At 40.8% G+C, this 27721-nt stretch overlaps 1 protein-coding gene across 1 annotated transcript; it reads right to left on the reverse strand.

The window, feature by feature from the left end:
• On the reverse strand, positions 1 to 26252 carry evi5l (ecotropic viral integration site 5 like). Its single transcript, XM_084558664.1, has 20 exons — positions 25927 to 26252; positions 16734 to 17129; positions 13777 to 13966; positions 12975 to 13199; positions 12558 to 12632; positions 12167 to 12292; positions 11827 to 11970; positions 11647 to 11736; positions 10950 to 11047; positions 10623 to 10683; positions 10458 to 10511; positions 9895 to 9927; positions 9091 to 9231; positions 6181 to 6297; positions 5772 to 5912; positions 5488 to 5664; positions 4866 to 5012; positions 4382 to 4477; positions 4179 to 4274; positions 1 to 1038 (listed from the first exon to the last, which is right to left on the reverse strand). The coding sequence occupies exons 2-20, from the start codon at positions 16973 to 16975 to the stop codon at positions 721 to 723; spliced, it is 2571 nt and encodes an 856-aa protein (XP_084414790.1). The 5' UTR covers positions 16976 to 17129; positions 25927 to 26252; the 3' UTR covers positions 1 to 720.
• Between the last annotated feature and the right edge of the window lie 1469 nt (positions 26253 to 27721).

Here is a 27721-nt window from a genome sequence, read left to right on the forward strand (position 1 = left end):
GAACGGCATCTTGTGATATTCTTATAGTTTGCGACTATGTGTGCGAGTTCCTACACTGCACTGTTCCTTCTCATTATCACCTTTTGAATTTTCTTTTGTGTCGACATAGAGGTGAACAGATAAAAGTCTTTTTTTTCAGAGGGCAGTGAAAATGGATGGGAATCTTCCTAATAAGCGTAACAGGGAAAGATAAACATGTATTTAACTTTGAATCAATCAGGAAGGAGAATTATATAAGGGTAGACAAAGTATACAGTGTGACCAGTTACTGTGTCTGTCTACCGATCCTTCACTCCTTACCACAGTCACAGGTTCAGGTCCAATGGTAGAGCTCAAGCAGCATCTGTCGTGCTGGTTCACTGTCAGTCCATTGTGTTTGCATGTCATATGTTTAATGGATGTTTTTTGACAGTTTCTGATGCAATTGCACATAGGAACACTGAGAGAGACTTTACTTCACCTCTTTGTCAGGGAACACAGGATCAGACAGTGTGGGGAACAAGTTGTTGGAAACAGTAACGGGAGCAGAGACAACAGATGATAAGAAGAGGTCCAACAAATGCCACTATGTCTGCATCAAGTGAAAGGTAAACACAGAATTAGGCGAGGGGGCGACTGGATAATACAATCCAAGTCTACTGCAGCAGTTTCATCCTGCAGAGCTCCAGCGTCTCTTTAGTTCAAAGTAATCCAATTCAATCATTGCACAATTTCCGGGTCTCAGTTATCCAGCGCCTCGGCACACACCATGCTGCCATATAGCTGCTGGGGGTCTGGATGCGTCTGCACCCGTTCCTCAGCCTCGCTGTCTGTGCTGCCTTCACTGTCGAGGCGGGCAGACGGGTGACACTGGCCGGACAGGGTGGGGTAGAGGGTGGTGGTGGGCAGTGGGCTGGGGAGGAGGTCCTCATCTGAGCTGAGGTAGTCCCCCTCAGCAGAGGCGGGGCTGGCCAGGCAGAGATCCTGGTAGTTGGTATTTCCTCCTGCACCGCTGACTCTGGAGCTGTTTGACAACTTCTGCCCTCGCAGCTGTCTGACCTGAGTAGGGAACGAAAGCTTTTAATTAAGTGGGTCCAAAAGGTAGGTAGCTCTGTGTATTTACTTTTGTCTGAAAATCTCAAAATGTTCTTCCTCCCTAACCCATCTTTGGCACTCAAGTCCATTTGTGTTACCGTGAATTTATTAATTAATTTATATTACACATACTCCTTGGTTTGGAAGCTGGGGTTAAGGGCAGTCATGACTAATAGGGTCAAGAGCCTTGCTAAAGTCCAACAACTCCCAACTGGATCAGTAACCAAGAGCCTTGATGAGCAGTTTTTGATCAAATATAACTTTAAGGGTGAATTTTGTATTTATTGGTTGCTATTTTTGACAGTAGACAAAACCACATTTGGTGCCCTACTAAGTATTTACAGCAGCAAGACTATATTATGCAAGAGTATGGGGCTTACCAAAAACAAACTATAGTGCCTGATAACTTCTGGTTTAATTCAGCTTGTCTGTCCTTAAGGTACACAAAGTAAAACATCTTTATGATAAGGTAAATATAAAACATGAGAAATATTAGTACTTATATTTGTAGCAAAATCTCCATCCTAACTGCAAGGCTGACAACGACATAATGTCTGCAGATAGCTTCTTTTCATAGAAATAAAATATCAGTGTAGAGAGCACATGTAATATGTAAAAGCTCACCCCCATGTTTTAGCTTGTAGCTCAGTTTAAAATACAAAATCTCTATACCATTGAACTGTTGATTTTTATAGTACATAATTGCAGTGTTTCACTGTGCCAGTGGGCGAAGTTTAATGGTGTGTAACTTGTGCTAAGACAGGTATATGAGTCTTTGCAAAAGCATTAAATGTCAGGTGCTGGGAATTTTTTGCAAAGGGATGTTGGGTGTGAAAAAACAAAACTGTGAAACCCACTGATGTGTATCTTTCTTGTCATTCAGAGGTTGTGCAAATAGGACCGTGGGTTCTTTAAAGTTAAATCAGAGCACACATCTGAAGGTCGAGTAAGGTGGGTGCTCTGATTTGACCAGGTTAAACATTAAAAGCTGAACAAATGAAAAAACAAAAAAATATAAAAGCAGACATGTTTGCGTGTTTCTGCTCTGTCGCTGCCGTCCAGCCATCACATTGCAGTGTTGTTTCTTCTTGCGTGACAGGTGAGACCCAACTGCAGCTGATCTTCACATGCATGCCTTTTGCATGTTAGCCTTGCATGTACCACAGTGACTCATGACAAATCTCAGAGGTTTTTGTTTTCCCCCTATCATACATTCGGGCTAACTGCAGTGAAGGGGGGAGGGGAAACCAGTGGTTAACCAGTGGAAATGTTTTGACTGTGTCTGACTGCTCTTCAAGCTACAGAAATATAAAGCAAACAAGCCGCGCTTGTTGGGTCATTTGGATTTTCAATATACACTGGTTGATTAACATCCTAAACCTATGCCTTCGTAAAAATTCAAAATGAAAGTTAACCTGATTTACAATATATATAACTGTATGTAAAATGAACAGAATGAGTCATCATGTATCAGTACTGGCAATCGTAAGATGATCGCACGGACTGCTACACTGAGATTTTTCTAAATGGTTCACTGCTTCCTCAGCTGTACTCACGCAAGTTTCGGTCTGATTTATAAAACCGCTGCTTTGATAAAAAAAGGTGGGGAGAGGAAAAGAAAAGAGAGGAGCGGTAAAGGGCAGGGCAGTCTCATCACGCCCCCTCACTCATAAACACTCCCTCCTAGTCACGCACTGCCACTCTCTGAATGAACAAACTCAGAGTGCATGAGAACCTTGTGACTTCAATCAGGGTTGGACATTATCTCCATAAACCCAAGATGTCACTGAATTTTCAACATCCGCACATGAAATCTGAACACAAAATATGCAAAAATGAACAACAAGATATATATACTTCTGAGACAGTCAGTGATCTCAGATCACGGAGGCTGAATAGCTGTGGGATCACCTATGACAGACAAACAACCAGACAATGGAAAAAAAAAAGAAAGAAAAATGTATCATTGTGATACACTTATTCTCTTGAACTTCACTCCACTTTCAGAATCTAAGTTCACTGTAAGCTAAATGATGAGAATCCATCTGTTGGGGGAAGAGCAGCGGTCTCTTGTTACAAGAAAGATATTTAAACAACTGTGTGTGTGTGTGTGTGTGTCGTGGTGGAAGTGGTCTCTGCATGTAGATGACAAGATTCATCTGTGGTGGTTAGCAAAGCTGCAGGATATGTGTACACACACACACACACACACACACGCACACACACACACATATATATATATAGATATGTACATATGATGTCTTACTATGTGTGTATTGTAACTTCAAAATGTGCATATATACACACACACACACATCTATCTATCTATCTATCTATCTATCTATCTGTGTATATGCACATATATATGCACTTTTTGAAGTGACTCTGAAAATAATTCTTAGTTATGAGTTTACCAGCAAAATCCTTGAAACCCTAATAAATCATAATACACAGATAGTAAGACATCAATAGGTTCTGGCCTGAAAAAAAATAAAAAAATAAATTGAACTTCATCATTTGCTTCATAGCAGAGAAAACTCCAAATCTCTGCGAGGCTGCAAGATAGGTTTCAGGTAGAGGATAAGATTTAAACTGGTCTGGTTTTGTGTCTGTTAATAGCTTTCCCAATCCATTGGAGAAACAACCAAAGAAGCTGGATTTAAGGGTGGAGACGTCCAACATAGCTATCCAGCTAGCTTTGATTAACACAGTGGCTAAGGAGTTTCTATGTGGACTGAAAAGGACGTGATGAACACATTGTTACCACTGGCACGACCCTTCACACATGCCAAAAAATAAGAAGCAAGCAAGGCTAGACGAATGAAGGGTAAGAAAATGACAACTTAGTCTGATCATCTGAGACCAAAATCATTTTGTGCCATAACTGATTCATTTTGTCATCAGACTTTTGAAAGATGGAAGAAGTGCAACTATTGATTGCTTTCTTATTTGATCATTTAAATGTTATACAGCTGGTTTAAAAATACAGTAAAAAGGAAATTCAATTTCTGACGATTTATTTATCTATTAATTAACTCATCATATAATCCTATAAACAGTACCTTCCTGAATTGTGTGTTTGTGTGTAAATGCGTATGTCCAACCTCGTTCTTGAGCTCAGCGATCTGGTCCCGGAGCTGGTTTATGTACTGCCTGGAGTCCGAGTGGTTCAGCTGGCCCTGGATCAGCCCTTCCTCCTTCTGAATTACACATTTTACACACACAAATTTAAGATCACAGTCCTTTTTATTATTACAATACTGTTTATTCAAACTGAACAAACGCACAGACACTCAAACATGCACACCTGTATCTCGAGGTCGGCGATCTTCTGCCTGAGTTCAGCCATGGCAGCCATAGTGTCTGCTTCCCTCAGTCGCACGGCCATCACGTCCTCTTTACTCTACATGTATCATAGGGAGAGGGAGGAAGTGGGTCAAGATAGAAAGAAAAAGACCAGTTTATGCTAAACAGCTGAACACTGTGATGACAATCGTACAATCCTCATCTCTCTTCCCCATCAACATCCTGCTGTGCCTCCTTTATTGCTTTACTGTCCATCTTTTCAGGATATGAATCTCAGTATTTATAGTCAGACCCCATTTTCTCAGTCATTATCTATTTCTGTTCTACAAAATCGTTTTTTTTTCTCCTAGTCCTTCTTTCCCGACCTGTCTTATTACTGCATTTCATTTTATTAAGTTATACAAGGAACATTTTCTATACTATCAAAGTGTTTGAAACATTGAGAGAAGTAACAAAGGCTACTCCTCAGCGCCTTTCATTCAGACCTTGCAGTCTAACTCGGCCTGCTTCCTTTTCATCTCGTTGAGTTGGGATTGCAGAGCTTTGTTCTGATTGGCCAGCATCTGGAGCCGGTCCTGCAGGGCGGAGCGTTCCTGCTCGTGGCGGCCAATCAGTTTGTTGTGGATCTGGTTCTAGAAAGAAGGAAGTTAAGTGGGAAATAAGAGAGAGTCGGACTCCAGCTGTTTTAAATAATCAATTAATAATCAAAGAATCAAAGTCTGAAAACAAAGGTTTCTAAAAACCCAAGATAACATCCACTTAGCTAACAGCAAGTTAATTTACAGTGATGTATTACCAGAAAATGTCCCAAAAAAAAAAAAGTAAATGTACAACCAACGACTCGCAAAGCAACAATAAATTACTTTTTTCTGCTAAATGGTAAGTTGATTATTCAGCTAACCTTCGTACTACTGGAGAAGAGAAAAAAACACAACATTTCCCATGTCACATGTCATATTGCTGTATTATGCTATAATCACAGTTCTTACAAAAAGCATGACGCATAAATAACACTGATTTTGTACCTTATATTTGTGTACAAAGGAAACAGACCGACTGCTCATATGCCCTCTATCACTGGCTGTGCAGTTGTAAAGTATGTCTGACCTGGCTCTCCAGCTGCAAAGCTTTGAGTTTGACCTCTCGGAGCTCGGCCTGTGCTTGGGCCTCCCTCAGCCTGACTGTCATCAGTTTGTCCTGCAACTCATTCATGGCGTTCTTCTTTGGGGATTCCTTCCAGTGGCCGCCCCCTCCACCGGTGCTGCTGCCACGGGACATATGATGCTGCAGGAACCAAGAGTGAACAATTGCAACTCTCCTGCCACTATGTCAGTGGAGCACATCAACATGCATGTACAGGTTATTTATAAAGAACAGTTGGTGTGTTTTACCTGCCAGCGCTGGTTGAGCTCAGTGACAGTCTCCTGCATCTCTCTGAATGAGCTCAGAGTCTCCAGCTCCCTTAGCTTCATCTGCTTCACCTCTTCCTGCAGGGCCACCACGTTGTTCTCATCTGGCAGGCAGCTGCTCTTCTGCATGGACAAACATTTCAGGTTTACAGTTTAACAATATTAGTAGCCATGGTGATGGATTAGTGAGGTTTTACCCTGGAAAATGTTGTAGAAGGAAGGCAGGAAAGCTATGTTGTCGTCAGTGTTTGAAATAACTTATTGTAGTTTACAGTAATATCATCTTTATCACATTCACACACCCTCTACCTAGGCTCACTGTCCCCACTGTGCTGTTTCTCACACACAATAAAATATATGTGTGTGGGTGTGTGTGTGTGTGTTAGCTCACCTTCTCTAGGTCAAGAACCTTGTCTTGCATTTCCTTCAGCGCTCCAAGGAGTTCGGCTTCACGTAGCCTAGACTGTTCCAGCTCAGTCTGCAGATTGGTCACAAACTGCTCCGTGTACTGAAACAAACATCACTGTGTTACACAAGTATGTTCTGTGCAAGCTCAGAGGTGCTTCATAACAGCTTTGATCATTTTATTGAAACTGCTTTATTAAGAATAATTGTCACTTGAATAGAGTGTGTCTGGGTCAGTTTTCATTTGACTCTCACACCTACTGTAGACCAGTTGCAGATGTGTGAACACAAACTGTTGCCCTCTTTTTACTTTCGGTTTCTTAAGGTGAGAAAAAAGAAACAGAAATTTTAACAAAATGGCACTGTGTGTCCTTTGCATGTCCTTTCTGAGAACTAAAAGTGTCATCAAGCTACATTTATGGAAGATTACACACTATTCTAGGATGCAGCCGCAAAGCTACTACATTGTTCTGCATTTTAACAATTCTAACAAATAAATTAAGAGCATCTATTCTCTTGTGATTGTTAAAGGCTCAATTATGTCAGAGCCCCAAACAAGGTCAGTGTATTCTTCTGTTTTGTACATAGTAGATGATCTTGACACTTGAAAATAGGAGTTCAACGCAATTTAGCTGTCATCAGGCATCTGTGAGTCAGAGTGATGTCAGAAAATAGAAAGCTACTGTACGCATTCATGTCACCACATCAAGGTGAAACTCCAACACAGAGAGTATGAGAGCAGCAGAAAAACAGAGAGCTGAGTGGAAAAACAGTCACATAATATAAAGCTTCAAATTGGGCAAGTACATAGCGTGAGTACAAGATTCTCGATTTGTCATTTTGGCCTTCTCAGTCTTGGTTATCAAAGAGGTATGTAAGTGTCTGGAGGTGTGTGAACCTTGGTGGGAGATGAGTGCCAGCAATCTGAGATGGAATTAAAATCACACGTCAAAATGGCATCATTTACAGCTAAATCAGTGACTTCATGGTTGTTTCAAAGTAACTTTAGTGATCCATTTCATAAATAATTCGCTTGATTCACATCAGTTGCTCCGCTTGACACCCTCTTCTCATGAGCTGCTGAGGTGGCAGTGTAAATTTTAACTGTGGTTAACAGCAATGGCACAGACCACATGCCATTTTTTTTCTCAAGGTTAGTAAACTAGCTAAGGCAAACACTTTTTGATACTCATTTGTAATAAGGGTTAAACAACTTTGGATTTTTTTAAGTCAACTAATATGTGGTGAAAGGAGTCTGTGACCAGAAGGATAAAGCTTAAGCGCAGTTTATGCCTCTGAGGGACATAGACACCGTAAGTTATGCACGTAGCCCACACCGGTGCAAGCCATTTATACTTGTGCGCTCGTCAGTCAGGCTTGCTCTGTAACAGTCTGAACAGCCAACCAGAGTGATCTCTCTAACCAATTCAACATGGTGAATTGTCTGAAAAGCCCAGCATGGGTCAACAACCAACCTGCTTGCTGCATTGGAGCATTACAAGTGATAAACAGCTGAGTAGCAAATAGAAACAGAGCTAGAAGAGGAAGTACTATGCCCCTCATTCCTCTTTCACCTCTGTACAGCTGGCAAATCACAGTGTGAAATCAGATGGTGAGAGGGGCCCATCATCCAACATGCAGTTCAGACAAAGAAGAATTTTCATTCTGTACTACATCAGAGTTGACACTACATGCAACGAAAGTGAAAACTCATTTGAAAATGTGCTGTAGCTTGTCGCCTTTCGCACTGCTAGTGTGAACATAGTGTCTTGTTTTCTCTGACAGTCTGTTCAATCCATTTAATTCTAGATACCACTTCTTCTACTACTGCTAAACATATCACTAAAATAAATCCACTAAAATGACTTACAGAACACAAATATTGTAAAGTTGTAAAGCTGGTTTATATGAGGCACTGTTGTGTGTTGTTCTCTGTTCTCTGATTAAACATAAATATACATAGATATTAGGGGTTTGACTTTGATGCGTTAACTAGAATTAATTAATTATAAAAAAAATTAACGTGTTAAAAAAACAACGCATTTAATCGCAGTTTACATTCCAAACAATGCGGAACTTTCGTCAGTGCACAATTTCCTGGTACACCGGTTACACCGATACACACGTCAGAGCTCGGCTAATGGCTACCAAAATGGAGGAATCAGATGAAAGCACATTGCTAGGACTGATGGAAGGCAAATTTTATTTAAAAAAAACCTTGATAAAAGTGGGGTTTTGTGCAAATTGTGCAAAAAAAAAAAAAAGAGTTTGCATACCACCCAAGCACTTCAATCCTACGGTGCCATCTAAATGTAAAGCATGTTGCAGTGAGCACAGACACAGAAACCGCCGGAGCTGTTAGCACTAGCAGTCCTGGTCTTGTCCAGTACAGTCGGTAGCACCCCGACTGTACCGGACTTTTTTTTTTCGTTAACCATTTAAAGTCAATACTGTTCTGAAAAAGTACTTAGAGTACTTAAAATGGCACTTTAACTTTAGGTCTGTCCAGTTCTGGCCAGGGATGTTTCTTTCTTTTTCTACTGTTTTGAATTGAAATGCATTTTTCCCAGACATTAAAAGAGCTTGAGTTTACAATGTGTATTATTTGATTCAGTCGTCCACTAAAATCCATTAAAATATTGTTGCGCGATTAAAATGTGATTAATTGAGATTAATTAATTACAAATCCCCTAATTAGATTCATTTTTTTAATCGAGTACCACACCAAATAAATATACAATATTAGGGGTTAAAGACGTTTTATTCTGGTAAAAACATTAACCTAATGATTTGGCTAGAGCCAGACAGTTAGCTTAGCTTAGCTTAGCTAGAAGACTAGAACAAGGTGCCCCTTGTTCTAACAACTATCTTTTGTACATTTAGTTCATTCGTTTACCCTCTGCTGTTGCAGCTCTCTGATGGTGTCCTGAGCTTTCTCCAGACTCTCACTGGCTGTGTTGCACTGCTGTCTCACCACCGCCAGCTCCCGCTTGATCACATAATTCTCCTCTGCTTCCTGTGCCCTCGTCACTTGACCCTGAAATAGCAAGCAGGAAAAGGCTTTAAGAGGGTTCGTGGAGTCTCAACTTTATTACTATTCAAGGGAAAAATATAAATCAGGGCATCGTTATTAGGATTATGGGGAACTTTGCTACATGTCACACTGCATATTTTTTAAGCTTTAAAATTAACATATCAATATTTTGAGACAGATGCTTATTTGCTCTCTAGCAGAGTTAGCTGAGGAGATCAATGCCACTCTCATATGTCTCACCAGTAGTCATCCAGCTTAGCTTAGCATTAAACAAGGGAAGAAGCTGTCCTTATGTTAAGCTAGGCAAACTACATTCTGACAGTAGCTAGTTTTGTCAAGGAAGCAAATAAGCACATTTCAGTTTAAACTACATGGTATTTATAATAATAATTTATAACAGAAATAGTAATAACAATGAACTTCCGCAAGCCTCATGCAGGGTTTGCACAACCTCATATCAATTTCCATTAAGGATAAACACTACATGCATTCAGGTGTTGCAGGATGGTCTCGTGGACTGATGTACAACGTGAACATTGGATATTTTTCATGCATGTTTTTCCAGTTCAGGAGAGGGAGAGAAGCAGTGCAGGATAACAGAGGAGGAAGGTGTGAGTAATGCAGAGGAAAGCAAGGACAGTGGGAAAGTGGTATAGAGTACTCTACCTGTATCAGCCTGTCTGCCAGAGCAGCACTCTCCTACAGCGCATCGAAGGAGAGGAACAAGAGGATGAAAATAAGTGATGGAGTGAGTGAGTGAAAAACAGTGGCAAAGCAGGGAGGATAGACCATAAGAAAATCCATGAGGAAATTCAAGGGAAAGAAAGAAACAGGATCACAAGTAGGGGAACCGATCATTTGAATCAGAAAAGCACAGAGCTGTTTGTGTGGAAAAAAACAGAGGCAGCAGTGAGATCACTCAGAAAAATGTGTTTCACAGAAGAGCAGAAGAATAAAAACTGCAGTGTCTGGGGGAAAAACCTTGCTTGCCAGAAAGACCAATCGCAGGCATCCACAACCGCAGACACGCACATACAAGCAAACTCCTCAGGGGAAGAAAACCAACGAGAGAAATGAGCTCATGTATTTAACTCAGCCGTATTATGTCATTACAGTATTTAAATAGAGTGAAGGGTACTAGGCCCGTCTTATCTGGACGTTTTATGGCAATGCTGCTGCAGATTTCTATTATCATTTAGGTAAGGTGTAGTCAAAGCCCTTCTTCTTACCTTCTCAAGTGTCTCAATCCTCTGCTTCAGCAGCCTGTTTTCTGTGCGTAACCTCTGAACACGGAGAAAAGGAAGAAAGGCAGACCACATTTGTTGTTTTATGTCACATCTATCTGCTTTTTATTGCAATACTGACAAATGGGCACAGATACATAAAATACACACCTTAATCTCAATTTGTTCCTCCATTTCTTTGTTCTTGATTGTGGTGTATTCTTTCTCAAGTCTGGAGAAAAATAGCCATTATGTAATGTTGCATTTCAATGAATTGTTATAAAAAAGCACTGATCCAAACTTAGAATTATTAAAAACCAAAAAAAGCATTGGGGGATTAGACAGGAAACTGCTTTCTCCAACTTAATGCACCACTTATTACAAAACACACCGGATGTGAATGTGTTTCAGTGTAAAAACCTCAGCATTAGTAAGACAGAAACACAAATTGTTCTGGGCTACAAAATCCAGTCTCAGCTGAGTAATGAGTGCTCTTACTTCTTCATCCTCTTGGGGTTGTATTTGACCTGGTATGCCCTGAGGATCAACTTGTCTGGGCAGCTGTCAAACTGATGGGGGATCACCTTCTGGAAATGCTGGCAGACCCAGACAGAAACACTCATGTGACAAAGAAGCTCATTAGCATATTTTAGATGAGTGACAAAGAGCATTAATTAACTGTTTCAGTTTTTACTCAAGATGAGTAAAATCTCCACACTGTCTGGACCTAGCTTCTTAGTTCTCACCAAATGTCATTGTCATATATAAATTCAATCCTTTTTTTGATAATTATAATTAATAGTAAATATTTTATTTAAATTAAATTAAAGGCAATGTAAGAAAACAGAAGAATGTTAAGAGTGTATGAGTGGAAACAATTCAAAAACATCTCAAAATCAAATTCACCTGTTGTAAGGTTGTATTAATGAGTATCTAGAGTAAACTTTAGTTTTAGAGAACAAGCTACACAAGAGTAAAAATCAACACTGTGCCAGTGTTTCACCAATACAAAGCACCAATACAAAAGCAGGTTCAGTGCAGCTTCTATTTATCAAAGTAGATCTTAACTTTTGATTTGTAGTTCAGGAAGCTTGCATGCAAAAGGGAAAGTGGGACGTGGAGCCTTTGACTTGTGGCTAAATTTGTACATGAAACTCATTTCTGCAGAAAGCCGCACACAGCTGTGGTCGCTTACCTGTGACATGCCCTCCATGTCCAGCTGAATGAGGTCGGTCTGGTTGTACTGTAGGATGGCCAGGCCCACGCGGAAGATAATCTCTAGGCCCTGTAGAGAAGTTTTTTTATTATAATACATGAAAGCTGAAATAACAGTCTAAAAAATCTTGATTGATCTTGATGATTACATGTTTCATACCTCATACATGAAAATATCGAAGATGCGTGTGGCGACAGGCAACGGGAGGAAGGTGAGAAAAAGCGTGAGGAACCAGGACGAGGCATACATAGATGTGTGGAAACTCTGGGACCGGAAATGGACGTTCAGCTCTGGAAGCTGCTCCTGAGGTAACAAAGACGCACAGCAAACCTTTGTATAACTAAAGCATACTTTACAAGAAATATACAGAATATATACCAGAATATACAAGAAAACGAATACATGCTTTGGCCATAACAATGATTTGCTGCCCCTCTGTGGACAAGTTTCACATTGCAATCCTTGTGTTTGTTGACAGACTTTGTAGCTTCCGTTTTACCTGTAGCAGATATTCAAACTGGTAGATGCAGAGGCCGAGCTCTGCCATGCTGGGTTTGAACAGCTCCCTCAGACGATACTCCTGCATCAGGCGCACAAATACACAAAACGCCTCCTCCTCTGGCATCTGGAAAGAGGTGAAAGGATTGAGTGAAACACCAAAAAGTACTAAAAAGTGCTTATAGTGGACTGTATATTATACAGTAACTCAAATATTTCCTAGATAGACCTTGAGAGATTACTTAAGCACACTGCAAAAGAAAAATAGCTACATAATAAACTTAAGCTGAACTTTAGTGAAACAAATTATAGGAAGCTAAGACTCACTCCAGTGAGTTTTAAAGTAAAATATTGTCATTATAGACTGTATAATAAAATTTTTCGATCATTACCTGCATTAGAAGCAAGCCCACGATGAATGCACTGCCTTGGCAGTATCCCACCTCTCGATCCACCAGAGAGTACGCCTGCAAACACATCTTACATTACATTTGCTATGCTCTATTTGCATAACAACAACATCTGCAATAGTGCATAATCATTCAGACTGTGAGGAACTGGATCAACAAGTCACCAGAGGTCCCTTCATTTCCTGAACAGCTCTGCCATGAAGAAACTTGACTGATTTCTATACAGTCAAAAAGCTTGTCTCCATAGTGGTCAACGACACATTTACACATTTTCTTGTCTTTGTAGATTTAGTTTCAGGAACATAATCGCATAATAATACCGGAAGGACAGAGGACATAGAGACAGTGCATTGCTGGCTCAAACTGAAAACAAACTGAAATTGAAATTGAAGAATTCACCTTCATGACGTTGAAGAGGACTTCCTGTCCCAGGCTGTCTTGGCCTTTGAAGAACTCGTGCTCAGGATAGGTGCGGGCGATGTCTCTGCGAATGAGTTTCTCGCAGGGGGAGGACATTTTTAGCAGCTCCGAGTACTGGTTCTTCACAGGCATGTCCGTGGCGTTGCCCAGCAGCTGCCAGACTATGGCCCGGAAATGATGAGGGATGCCCTTCCTGATCAACTCCTAGAGGACAGAGAGAGAGAGAGATTAAAGATGACAACTGGAGGTACTTTTAAAGCTCTCTATGCTTATCTTATTATAAAATGATGAAGACATTTATTTATGACTGTTTAGTGTCATTTCATAATTACACTCAGTACACCATGATGGATCACGCTTCTATTTTCTGAATCTGTACAGTTAGCAGGCAGTCAATTTATTTTTGCTTCGTTTGTCAGCTGCCCTATTTTGCCTGACTCATTTTTGCTGTCTCTTCTTGCATCCATCTTCTCTCCCCCTGGGTTTACTCTTCTTGTGACAGAGGACACAAAGAGAGACAAACAAAGAGAGAAAGCGGGGAGGCAGAGGATTGGCAGGGAGGTGCATCTGTTTTATAAACTAGTGTATTAAGAGCATCATACCAACTGATCTGTCATTTGTGTTGAATCCGTTCAACAGACATCATGAAGGATCTCTTTCAACTGAGCGACATGTTTCTGACACAAACTAACACAGTGACCTTATGACTAAAAACAGACAAGTGACAAAGTCAACCAGCCCCTTCATAAAACATCAGCCACATCCAGTCCCTGAGCACCACCTTCAGCAACTTGTCCTTCTTGCGTCTCCACTCCTCCCATTCATTGACAATGCGGCCCCATAAGATCCAGGTATCTTCCTCCAGGTGTGACAGGTTCGAGGAGGCCGAGGAGCTGGACACCAGTGAGGAGCCGCTGTTGCGCCTCGAGCCACTCATCGACCGCATGGACTTGGAATCTGCTTCCAGCAACCTACATGAAACGAGTTAATGAGGACACTGGAAATGATCAGTTATTCTGGGAAAACAATATCCACATGACTACACAGAAAAAAATGTTGGTCTTACACAAAGAGTGACATATAAGATTATGCAAGTGTCCCAGCCAACAGATGTGACTGAGGCAGACTTTGTACAGGACAACCGTAGACAGGCACTAAAAGCCTCAAAATACCATGAGGATATCACCAAAGCTGGCTCCTATCAGACATTATTGAACTACAGGATGGATTTGTCTACAGCAGGGATTCCCAAAGTGTGGTGCGCGCACCCCTGGGGGTGCGTGAACTGCCTCTAGGGGGTGCGCGAGATGAAAAATGCAATGGCGGAGAAGAAGTTATCCTATATGCGCAACTAACTGAGCCAGCTGTGCTGCACTTGAAAATCGTCAGATGGATCCTCATTTTTTTTTATCTGTTCCTGAGCCTATGCTCTTTGTTATTTATGTTGTGGGTCGTGTGTAACTTTATTACAATTTAATTAAAATTACTGGCGTTCTAATTTTATTTCCATAACCGCTGTGTTATGATGACGGGGTTGCGTTAGCTCCACGGTCATTTAAAGTTGCTGCAATTTTTGTTTAATGCGGCTGAAAATATTAGCCATATTTCCCCCAACTTATCTGCTTTCTGCCTCTGAGCCTGAGCCTGTCATCCATCCCCTTTGCTCTTAAAAGTGGAAGCTTGTGCGTAACTTTGTTTCATTATATGGAAAATGTTACAGTGTTTCAGTTTAATTCAAATGTGAGAGCGCGTTGTTGTGATTTTGTTATATGTGTGTTCTGGTAACTTGAGCATGATTAAACATGCTGCCTCTAATATGGCTATAAAAAAAGCTTGTTGCATTTTTTTTTTTTTTTAAGGTGTGGGGGATTTGGGATGCGTCAGCGCGGTTGGGATATAGAAGGGGGTGCGCGGCCAAAAAATTTGGGAACCGCTGGTCTACAGGGTAGGACTAATGTTTCTTTGGTGGAGGAGGGGTTGTTTGGCTTTTAACTCAGCTAATACTGTGCTAAGCTGATAAATAGCTATAAGCTGTTTCCAGTGTTAATGCCAAGCTAACAAATTGCTAAAGTTTTCCTTTGAGTGTATTTATTTATTCCTCCTTGTGTAATCAGTGTGGAACAGGAGGTCAGAAAGCAGTGGTGATGTGATTTAAGAGCTTGCTCTTCACCCAGAGGGTGTCAGAGTCAGTCCCAGTTAGATTCTTTTAAGTCACTTGACTTCCATCCTGCACTCTGACCCTTGTGCTGAGCTGGCCATGTAACTAAGATATAACAGTGCTACTCTTTAACTTCTGAAAGAGGTTTGTTGCATTTTTAGACTGTGTCCAGGTTAATAAAGTCTAAGCAAAACTGAAGGCTGTTTTTCTGCATGGTGGAAGTTAAAGGTTATTTGGTTTTGTGAGTGAACAATGGGGTGGTCATTCTGTCAGAGAAGTGACCATACTGTTATCAGGACTTTTGATGTATAATGACATGATATGGGGATAGACATTTCATTTAAGACTGAGGACTAATCTGTAGACCAGAACATTTAACAGTAGTTAAAATCATATTTCTTTCATTTACACAGTTTGTGTTCTCATTTGGCAAATACATTTATATCACAGTATAGCTTTTCAAACGAATCTGGCTGTGTTATATTTTATATTTTACAGTGTCAAACTATGCTGAGGCGAGTCAAAGAGTGTAACTCCGAAGTCCACTTTCCATCATGGATGACCTGTCAAGCCTTTGATTTCTAGCTTTGCAGCTCACATGATGTTGATGAGTAAACACCCTGTATTTAAAAAATTTGGAAGGTCTTAAGTCATGTAAGAATGAAAAATATTTTAATTAGATTTCCATTTAAAATGTTTCACTGAAACACTAAAGCTAAAACAATCAGTGCTGCTCATTTGTCTTCTACATGGATTATTGTCTAGCTAATGAGGATGCCGGCTTTCTCCCTGGGGTATTTTGCTTTAACCCTCAGTCTTATAGCATTATAATTTATCGTGCATGTATCCATGATGTGTTGGAAAGACTCCTTGAAATATATGTTATTTCATTCATTCATTCATCTTCTGTACCCGCTTATTCCTGTTAAAGGTCGCGGGGTCTGCTGGAGCCTATCCCAGCTGTCATCGGGCGAGAGGCGGGGTACACCCTGGACAGGTCGCCAGTCTATCGCAGGGCTAACACAGAGGACAGAAAACCATTCACACTTACACTCACACCTACGGCCAATTTAGAATCACCAATGAACCTAACCAGCATGTCTTTGTACGGTGTACCCGGAGAGAACCCATGCAGACACAGGGAGAACATGCAAACTCCACACAGAAAGGCCCAGTCTGCCATTGGATTTGAACCTGGGACCTTCTCGCTGTGAGGCATCAGTGCTAACCACCTCGCCACTGTGCCGGCCTATATGTTATTTTGACTAAATGTAACAGGAAATCATGTGGAGATATTACAGTTTTTAGTCCAAGCTATCTACAGCTAACAAAATCTGCTAGCGGAAAAAATCCAGTCGTCAGTGAGAACCAGGAAGTCAGATTTTTGTTTAACACTAAGAGAAAACAAAGGTCCATTGTTTTTAAATATGACTGAAATTACCACCGTGAAGTGCACAATTTGGATCCAGTGGTCGAACCTGCCAAGTGTACAACTAAACTCTGGATCCAACTCTGTCACAGTGAAGCTAAATAACTGCTCTGTTTTCAATGGAATAGTTTAGGATGGCTGCTGAGCTTACCTATTCTGCTCCTCTAGTTTGGCCAGCAGCTCCAGTTCATCAGGACTCAGGTTCTCAGAGTCTGCTGGAGAGGCTGCTGGTGCCGACAGCGCTGCATCATGGGAAGAGGAGTCAGGGCTCAGCACTGGGCTGCCTGTCGATGGGGGATCTTGGTCCATGCCGGGAGGGGAAGAAGGGCAATCGAGGTGAGGAGGTGCCCCACCGGAACCCTCTCTTTCTGGACTGCTGCTGGGTATAGACATGGTGCTGAGGATGGAGTGGGATGGGTGAAGCTGTGTGGGTGTGACTAAAGGGTCTCCCAATCTCACTGTTGGACTCCCTCCTCACAAAGCCTGGTTGTCACCTGACTGGCCACCTGGTGGGCCCCAGAGCCAATATGATCAGAGGTCTTCAAACCTGTCAAGGAGACAGAAAAAAAATGACTGAAAATATGAAACTTAGCTAGGTAGGCTAAAAGCTAGGCTAGCTAAAAATACAGTCTTCAGATTTTGTAATAGGAGAAAACGCCATCCAGTTACAGCACTGAATTAGGTCCTCCCATCGGTTGCTATGATGTTGAAGTTTGTACTAGCTGTGAAACAAATTTTCCTCAGAGACAATAAGACTTTAGGGAGACTATCCAAGAAAAGAAAGTCAGTTACTCATTAAAATGCCTTCTTAGCCCCTCCACACCCTGGTTCAAATAACTGCCATGAAGGAGTGGCTCTTAGTCACTGTACTGACATCATCCTGACAGAGACCATCATGGTGCATCACTGCAGACCAACTCTGTGATCAGAGGAGTGTTTGAACAGAGGTGACACTGCTGCTGACGTGACTGTTGCTTTGTGTGAACTGCTGTGATTTGTACACAAATATTAATTCCTTCTGTGTTTTTACAACAGAAGCCAACTATTCCCTGGACTGAGCCATGGTCATGGGTTCATGTGCATTCACGGTACGACAAAATGGCTTACTGTGTTAGGTTCAGAGAAATAACACCAGTGTCATAGAACTTATTTTTCTGTCTGTGCTAAATGAACTGTGAATACTGACAGGGGGTTTAAAAATTATTTTAAAAAATCAAAAAGAAACCATATGTGTGTTTCCAGTTTGATATTTCCACTGATTAAAGCACACAAAGGACAGGCATTTGAGGCCTGAATGCAACATTCAACTTGTTGATGTTAAGACAGCCTAGTAGGTAAATAGCTGGCTATGAAGGGACAGGGTGGATAATTTACACTTGCCAGAGGACAGCATAGATCTCAGAGCCGAAGACTCACTTAAACACACTTTCTGTACACAGATACCAACTGTTTATTCTCTCGTTGCACCACCAGAGTTGACCAAAAAGGAGTTGCAATGGGATTTATCTGTGGATATACTAAAATGTGAAAAAGCTGCTCTATATTGGAGGGCAAAATGTGACAGTACACTCCACTGGCTCTCCCTTGTCTGCTTTATAGATGGACGCCCATTTACTGTGGCTGCCCTGTGGAAAGTACCGAATGTATGCTCACAAACAAGCTAAAAATAACCTGCGTAATAAATATGGGTATTACACATTCATGCAGATAAGATAAAACACATATCAAAAACATAATATATACCAGTTATTCTAGCCATATTTAGCTTAACCTAGACCAACAAATATCTAGAGATTGATGGAAAAATGCTATTTCAAACTGTCCTTGTATTAGAAAAAACAGTGCAATGAAGAATTGATTTTGGCCATGTGATCAAGCATGACTGTTGAGAGGAACCATATATTATGAGCATATGATGTTGACATTCACAAGAAAAAACATAAAGCAGACATTTTGCCTGGAGGAGAGGAGCTTAAGAACTGTCTGCACACTGCATGGGGAAAAAAATCAAGGACCACATTCATGCATCGCAGCGAACCAGATCCATCAAAAAAGCCATTAACAAGCCAGTGAAAACAATCACATTTGTTAAAGGGCTTATCAAAAAAAATATTAACTGTCTCAAGTACAGTCGATTTTGAAATGTATCTCCACCAATATAAACTAATGCAAGAGCTTTTTTTTTTTTTTGCATAAACAAATATATTCCTGTAATAATTAAAATAAAATGACTATCTGTCTTTTCTTCTTAAAATCATCTGAAAAAGGACCAGGCTCAAACAGAGATGCATCTTTTCCTTGCCAGTCTCATAATCAACATAATGCCAGCAGTAAGACAGCTCTCTATAATTGAAAGCAAAGTACTGATGCTTAGGGATGTTTTGCCCATGGATTTCCACAGACACGCAATGCTAAAGTCATCTTTCTATTAGAGCACTCAGTCACTAATAAAAAAGGTTGTATTTTAGGGGAAAGTACACACCTCTACATAGCATTTTCCTTTGTCCAGATCTGCTGAGTATACATTTTTGTTGCAGGGATCCAATATTGCAGGTCCAGACTTAGACTAATCAATAAAAGCATGTTAATATTGGTAAAAATTGCAAACTTTCAATTTCTCAAGACGCCAGTGCACATTGTCTTAGAAAAACAAAACAAAAAAAACCCACTAGAATTCAGGAATGTAGATTTGATTATGAACAGGTCATTAGATCAATTCAATACCAGGTTCATGCGCTGAAATAAAAAAAATAAAACCTTAAGTGACATAAAGCCATCTTTGTAAGTGTCAGCCTCTTACTGACAACAACACAAAAAGAAGAGAGGCTACTCTTGGTTTCAGTACTACAGCTGTTGAGCTGTGTCACTGTAGTCACTATAAAATGTGTGAGTCATGCAGGGCTAAAGAGTGTTTTTCCTCCTCTCTCTCACTCTCTCTCCCTCAGTCTGGTTAATGGAAGGACATTGTGAAGGTCTCACAAAGAAAAACAAGCCAGATTTTCTGAGCTTGGCTGTTGTGCTGTATATGACAGCAGGCCTGGTGTAATGTCATTGTGTGCTCGGACGAAACTGCAGAGGACTAAGAGAGAAAGGAGGGCACTTTAATGTAATCCACTTATATATATCTTTCTGAGCATGTGTGGACACTACACGAATGGTTATTGTTTAGCATATGCACTGACTTGTCTCTAGGCTTTGTGTAACCCATGTTTATATGGCGCCAAATGTGTATGTGAGTGTGTTTGTTTGTGTCACCATGGGCTCAGTCAGTGTGTGACCTGTGACCTGTGCCCTGTGCCCTGTGCCCTGCTGTGTGATAGATATATGCACATACATTCACAGTAATGGTATTGTATAGTCTACGCTTGAGCGCATCCTCTCCAAGCTCTCACTGTCTGCACAAACAGACCGAACTATTGTTTCCTCCTCACACGCATACACAGACACAAACACTATCTCTCATCATCCAAGATGAACCAACATCCCCTTTGACCTTCCATGTTTACAGTGCTGTGTGCATGGTATAACATTAAAGTCGAATATGTGTAATTTACAAAATACTTTACACTGGCATAAAGAAGGTTTTCCAGTCCCCATCTGGGCTGGGTGACATGCACACTAATCCAGCCCAGGGCAGTTATAATAAGTAGGGTAACAATAAAAAAGCAGCAGCTAATGCTCCCTTTTGATCTCTTCACACTCAGCAGAAGCAGACATATTTTCCCTAAAGCCATCATTTGACATGCTACCACAGACAATGTGATGGCTAGAATATTTCCTCAGAGACCATGAAAATCTGATCAGCATTTCACGAAAGAAACAAAATCAATCTGCTAGTTTTTAAAGCTCGTGTTTGTGCGTCTTACCTCCAGGGCCTTGCTGTTGTGACATCAAGCGCTACCCCTTTGTTAATCTGTAGCCACTAATTGCACCGTTACCCTAACTCCTGATCTCATGTTTGGCTACTGACACATGGACTGTTTATGTTCACGCTATACAACTACTGTACTCACTGACTGTGTGACTGCTGCAGATCCCTGCTATGCTCAAAGCGTCCCATTGTAAGAAAGAGATGTTTTTACTTCGACACTGTTGTCCTATGCTCGCTCTCTCCCCGCTTTGTAAAAGCCATAACTAGAATCAGAATGGCCCAATTAGCTGAAACCAATGCACGGAATTAGTTCTGATGCAGTCATATTGACAAGTTAAATTCACTCCACACACAGTGCAAAAGAGCAATGGTGTGAAAGCAGATAGCAATCAATTTGTGCATGAAGAAAGCTGGCCCCTTAAATGGCGTTGTGCTTGCCTGGCAGTGGTGGAAAGCACCTCTGGAAAGCACTCAAGTACTTCACATGAAGTAATGTTTCATCTTCAGATGCAGATTTTAGATACAAAACATAACACTACAGCACTGAGAAGGGACCACTGCATTTTGTAGCTAATATCTCTGTACTGAGAGTCATTTTTATTTAAAAAAGGGACAGCAGAATATATTTTTTGTATGCATTCTTATCCTTGTCACAGAGAATACCCAAAATACAGTATACAATTTGAGTGTGTTATGCTAGTAGCACTTAATGTTCTTTTTAACTACAGAACTTTAAAATTTTCGAGTCTGTATAAGTTTTAATTCAATTTATCAGACTTAACCTCGATCAGTTCTTTTCCCACCTCTGTGTACTGGCTACCCGACAATCATTATGCTAAAGACAATCTTTTCTCCAAACATCACAAATGAACAAATTATTGAGAGGTACGTAACTGAAAACTTTTTCTTATTGGTGCCATGCACCCGCTGTTTTTTTTTTCCAGTTTCACAAAGGTGAACTTTCTGTGACATTAAGAACAGATAAAGATAAGCACATTCAAGACATTTTCCCCTAAATCTACTGTTCACTTTATCTGACTAATGCTTTCCTGCTCTAAATTTAGTTAGTATCCCTCTCTACAAGATGTCATTCCCCTAAGTACCACTGTCACAGGAAATTGTCTAGAAATAGCCAATCACATAATCCATCACTGGTGTTCACGTACAGAAGACTGCTTTGCTCTTTTCCACCACTGACTGATCAGTTCAATCAAACTAATACTGATGGGATTATTTAATATTATTGAAAGTGTTATGGAGAACTGCTGATTTGCTACCAACCGGATGCTAGTATAGGTACAGGACCACTAACTGTGATAAAGTTTACATCAGCAGTAACTTAATACACAGCTCAGTTTACAGCTGAAGGCAGACTGTAAACTGAGGTTTATATCTGAATGGACAAACAGGGTTATACATGAGTGAAACTAAACTCAAGACAACAAACACAAAGCACAGCACTATAGCAGTGTAGCAGGCGAAAATATTCCTTGCTGCGAGTGGAATTAATGACATGGATCGGAACCGCGCACCGCGGTGTGGCTAAAGCCCCGAATCATTACAAGAGCTGTAATAGACAACAGCAGATATTGTTTTTCTTGTTGCATTTACAGCATAATTTCATACTTTTTCAGCAGCTTCATAACAAACACTTATCAGTAGTCGAGCTGTATAATCACCGTTCAGATTTCAAACATCTGTTGTTTGCCTTAGAAATGGCTGTGAGCTGAGGAAAATAGTCAAACACTACAAATACACAAACAACATCCCCATAATTTGATGCTGCATACTATTTTTTTCTTTCATTATCTTGTTTCGGTGTATTTCGTACCTCTGCCTCCCAGGGAAATGAAAACGTAATCAAACTGTCCTTTTGTAAGATGATCTGAGGAGTTCACAGACATATATACCGCGACATTTAATGGCCACCTGAGCTGCACAAACATTTGAACTTCTCCACTGTTTACGCCAATGCAACAACACACTGATAGCCCATTATCTCTCAGCGATGTTACAAAAGTAAAGGAATATCATCAACAGCTTTGTGTGACGACACAGGTTTCAAAATGCCTCTTAAGTCTTTCACTTAGCAACATGTCTGTGTTGTTAATCACGCTCCCATCAATGCATCTTGCAGTAAATCTTGTGCTCATTTTAAACGATACCATTACTGCACAGAAAAGCAGCATGGTTGTACCTTTCTCTAGAATTATGTTGAATAAAGACATAAGCTTTTTGTAATGCCATATGCTTATGTAATACTCATCCTCAGTGTTTATCAAAAGAGACTGAATAATTCCTTCCAGTATATTCATTCTCCTCTTTCACTAATAATTTGAGCAGAGTAGAGCACAGTTCCATGCACTTTTTTACATTATAGATGTTTTATATTCATTACTTGAATATAAATTGCATGTTAATGTAAATCCAACATGCAGTAGTCTCAAAATGAGAACACATTTGCAGTGTAGTGTAACATTTGCAAAGCAACACAGGCTCAGTTACAAATCCGCAGCCTATGAGAACAATAGGACAGAGAGCTGTGGAGAAGCTGCAGTTGTAGTGAGCTTGAACCACGGCAGCCAGGTCATCAAGCTGCTCCCTGTTTTCATGTGTCAGCAAAGGAGATGAAGTGCAGAGCCGTGCACAGGCCTGGCCAGCACCAAACCAGTCAACCGACGAGCCAGGAGGGGAAAAAAAACATCAGCTCACATAGGCTATGAGTGACTTTAGAAGGTCAGTATTTTGTTTTAAAACGTAGCCCTATTACACTGTAAAATCAGTCCATCCACACACCACGTGGTGCTTCTATTTAACAGTAATACAGGGAGCGAAAGAATGGCATAATCTTCCAGTTCATTTATCAGCTACCATTTATTCAATTAATGAATTCCTTGTGAAATAAAAGGCAGATTAGTCAACAAAAACATTTTGCCAATTTTATTCCTCACTACGACTATATTTAAGGAAAACTGATGTCATGCAATACCCAGGTAATAGCGATGCAGAGTGCAACGACTGTGATTAGTCCAAAATGCATTTCCTCATCCATGTCTCTCAGTGGCCAGACAAGCAAGAACAATCTTCCTTCCGCCCCCAACAAACCAGCTGCTCAGATGTTGCCTCTGTTTTCTGCTCTGATTTTTGTAAAAGTAACTGTTGTTGAATATTTATTAGACATAAGCTGCTCAGTTCCAAACCATATTTTGAAGTGCACTGATTTTTCTTCACAGCTGACCAGCCACCGACTAGTGTTTTAGTGCTGTAATTACAGAACAATGACAATATACCAGCACACAGGTATAATGCTTACAAGGGTGTAGACTAGCCCAGATGCAACATTCACACTATCTGCAATAGAGCAACATGCTTCCAAAACATTTTCATAGGGAGCTGGCAATATGAAGCGACACGTCGACTTCCCACACTTGTGGCAGCATTAACCTACAACATAGGCTCCCAGAGCTATTGTGGGAATGTAAACTGAGCATAAGCCTGACAACAATAAGACTGGTGCATTTTTAAGATCACAATTCCTCAAGTGTTCAAGCCACATGGACTTGAAGCTGGAATGGAACAATATAAATAAAATTAAAGCATATATAGCGATAATAATTTACTTTATGACTGCAGTTTATCTTATTTGATTATTCGTCTCAGGATTTCTTGCTGGTTTGTGCCACAAGTGGAATGAATGTTAGCTCTTTCTGCAAGCACAGGAAAAAACACATCATCACACATATTTACACTACTTATCAGAGACCAATATTGTTCCAGATGCAAGGAAAATCAATAGGTTGCGGGCATCCCTGTTCTACAATTTAATGGAGTCCAAGACAAAAATAATCCTGGACAGGAGCAGGCAGACAAACTAACAGTACACAGGGAAAACTTCAAGATCACATCCCTCCTCCTGTTCTTGCTGGAGGCTACAGTCACAAGCATGAATTCAAACGGATGCACCTAAACACACACAAGTGTACGCACACCTCAGTGCTGACCATCTGTCCTGAAGACACTGTCCAGAGTCTTTCTGCTCACCACTCTCTCGCACACATGAATAAAGAAACAGCAGCAGTTAGTGCACAGGAAAACGTCAGCTGGGATGAGTTGGGCTGTTCTTGCATGCTGCTGAGGTAGTATTCAGTCTTTTGTGTGCATCTGTGTGATCAGATAAAAGAAGTAGTGTGAAGTTTTTGCACTTACAAACAAGGTCACCAGGATGTGAGAATCTGATACCTGTTTCCTTGACGGTGAACTGTGCGAGATGGCTTTTGCATGGCGAGTGGATTTCACAGATAACCCTGAGAGTAATCTCATTGTATCTCACACAAAATATGATGAGCCCATTACTCAGTGGTACATGCCCTTAGTCATGGGGTATTTAAATCACAATTATAATCAAAAGAGGAAGATAATTAAGTCCTCAAATAACCCGCTCCTTAAAAGATAAGTGCTCGGTGCTTGAGGGAGGCCTTGCGTTTTGTGACTAGTCAGCTAGATCCCCAAAAAACTGTCAGCTAACTACTTTTATTACAGTTACAGAGGTTCAAATTATATGTGTCTGGCCTAGATTTACAACAATGAGTCACTTAACCTTCCTTTGAGTTTAGAGCAGAGCTGTTTTTTTGGTCTTATATGTCAGTCAGGCACCTTTAGAAGGAAATCACTGTGATCAGATAGATACAGCAAGAACAGCTGGACTTGGAGTCCACTAACCCTTACCTTTTTTACTAAGGTGGGGTTGTTTCTTTGGTGTCTTTGTTGGTCAATGACAGGTCAACAAACATCTAGACAGAGAGAACACAGCAGCTATTGCGCCATCCATCCAGCGATATTCCATCTACGTCTGAAAACTGAGGATGATTCATATAATCCCTTGCCTTGCAGTGTCATACAGTAATCTTATTGAGCGGTCTGTTTGGACATGACAGCTCATTATCTCGGCCCGCTGCTGCTGCTGCTGCTGCTGCTGCCTCAGGATGCCTGAACAGCAGGCCTACATGCTCTGCAGTCGACTCGTGGCTCGACTGGATCAACATCTGTGCCAAAAAAAAAAAAAAAAAAAAAAAAAAGACACATCACTCCCTCTTTGCGGCACAAAACGTCTCACAACAACATGATTGTGTAACGACATAAAATAAGGACGGGTCGTTGAGGAGAGGCAATATGGATACAGTAGCATGCTATGCCTTAGCGAGAAATACGGTTTATGGGCTAATGAATGGGCCGCGTCTCCGCTGGCATGTTGTACAGTGCATTTTTTTCACGGATATAATGGGACTGACGGATGAAGCTGCAGTTGATGGGCTTCAACAGCAATAATATGCTACGGGGCCGGTTTGGTTTTCTCTGTTCTGAATTAATATGCTACAAAGCATTAAGCTAGCGGGCCCTAAATAGTGTCTTGACATTTATATTCCGTTTAAAAATAAAAAAAACCCCTCAAAATAAACAATCTCAGCTGTCTTACCTGCACTCGTTTTCCATAATCTGAGCGGCGTGTTTGTCCTCGCTCCCCGACACCAGTCCGTCGTAAATGCCAACCGTGTGTTATCAGCTAATTAAAATCTTAATAGACCACCGAGTACAAACAGAGAGACCGTCCAACGCAGTGCCATCCTCCTGCCGCCGACCAACCGGGGAGGCAGCGCCGCGTCTCACAGCTGCTCTCGAGCCTCCGCACACGGGAATGGTTGTTTTGTGTCAATGCGGGAACCGAACTAGCGGAGGAAAATATCTGTGGAGGCTAAAATAACCATGACATCCGTGTCATGAAGTCGGCGGTTCAACAGGGATGTGGTGTAAACGGTCGCATAAATCATTGCGAGTAAATCACACAGAATGGCTGGCGTTCAGTGGCTTCTACTGAGCGCGAGGTGGGGCACACCAATCACACTGCAGAACTAGGTGTGACTGACAGGTCCATAAACCAATAGCCTGTTCGGAGCCTTGGCTCTCCCTGGAAGGACAACAAATAAAGCCAATCACTGTGGAGTTTTATTCTGCTGGAAGGCGGGACTAGCAGGTGTCACCCAGAAATGTCAGTTAAACGGATTTGTCTGTATATGGTAACTATATTATAAATTCTGGGACAAAAATATTTTACCAAATAGTTCCAGCCAGTCTGTGGCATTGTGATAGACTGTGTGATAGCAACTAGCAGTAGTTTTGTCAAACCTATGAGCCCCTGTATTCTTCACTGCTTTTTCAGTAGCAGCATTTGTTCAGTGTCAGATGATATTGTCATTAAATGGGCATCAGTACCTACATGTTACATGTTTTTAAATAGTAAATGGTCTTGTTTTTATATGGAGAATGTGTTATTTCTGGTACTTAATGTGCCAAAAGAAAATGAACAGTTATCAACACAGTTAACAGTTAATAATTATTACTGCTGATGCATTGAAGTAAAGGAGCATTTAACTTGCATATTGTAAATGTTGTTGAATACTTATGTCTATAGCAGTGTAGGGGTTCATTTCCTGGACGAGCGCACATTTATGTTACAACCCAGCCTGAGGCCCGTAGCATAAAATAAAATTAGACTAAAAATGCAAAGTGAGTGGCAAGTGATCTGGTGATTGGCATGGTGAGTTTCTGCAGAAAAGAATAGACTCCCTCAGGCTTCTACGGCCTTACACTGTCACTCCAAGGCCAGCGAAGGAACAGAATAAATAAATGTCATCAATGTATAATGGAAATTTTTCGTTCTTTACTAGAATATTGAAGAATGAAATAGTGATATACCAGCAAAATACTTCAAAACTGCAATACTTGAGTTAATGTACTACAACTGTCAGTGCATAACTTTACGTATATGCACTTTGAAAAAAGACTTTATTTAATTAATTTTATGCTCTGTCTGTTTTACACATTGGAATTGGGTGCATACTCATCTTTTACAGCCCACAAAGCCTGCAAAACTTAACAAAGTTGGTAAGATTTACCCTTCAGTTCCTTAATCTAAGTATTTAAGCACAGTGTCACACTCATTTTCATCAAGAGCTGAAGTGGAAAGAATCAACAAAATATAGAGAAACTGATGAACTGTATTTCTCATGGTCATAGCATCGAGGCTTTGGATATTTGGTTCAGACTAACCAATTTCCAACCATAAGCGGCATCAAACACCGACAAACTAAGATTGTCGTCGGTCCTATCTGAACACCTTATTGCCATCAAGTGGACAAATTGGATACTGCAATTCAACTCAATTCAACTCAACTTTATTTATAGAGCACTTTAAACAGCCGAAACAAAGTACT

This window comes from Chelon labrosus (assembly GCF_963514085.1).
Source record: "Chelon labrosus genome assembly, chromosome: 2".
In the NCBI taxonomy this organism is placed as follows: Eukaryota; Metazoa; Chordata; class Actinopteri; order Mugiliformes; family Mugilidae; genus Chelon; species Chelon labrosus.

What these genes read in the sequence shown, in the direction of transcription:
- evi5l (XM_084558664.1), bottom strand. Translation starts at nt 16,975, where the DNA reads ATGTCTATACCCAGCAGCAGTCCAGAAAGAGAGGGTTCCGGTGGGGCA. An exon ending in AAACTAGAGGAGCAGAATAG is followed by an intron (nt 13,967 to 16,733) that starts GTAAGCTCAGCA and finishes CGTTTCATGTAG; the next exon opens with GTTGCTGGAAGCAGATTCCA. An exon ending in TCCTCTTCAACGTCATGAAG is followed by an intron (nt 12,633 to 12,974) that starts GTGAATTCTTCA and finishes ATGTGTTTGCAG; the next exon opens with GCGTACTCTCTGGTGGATCG.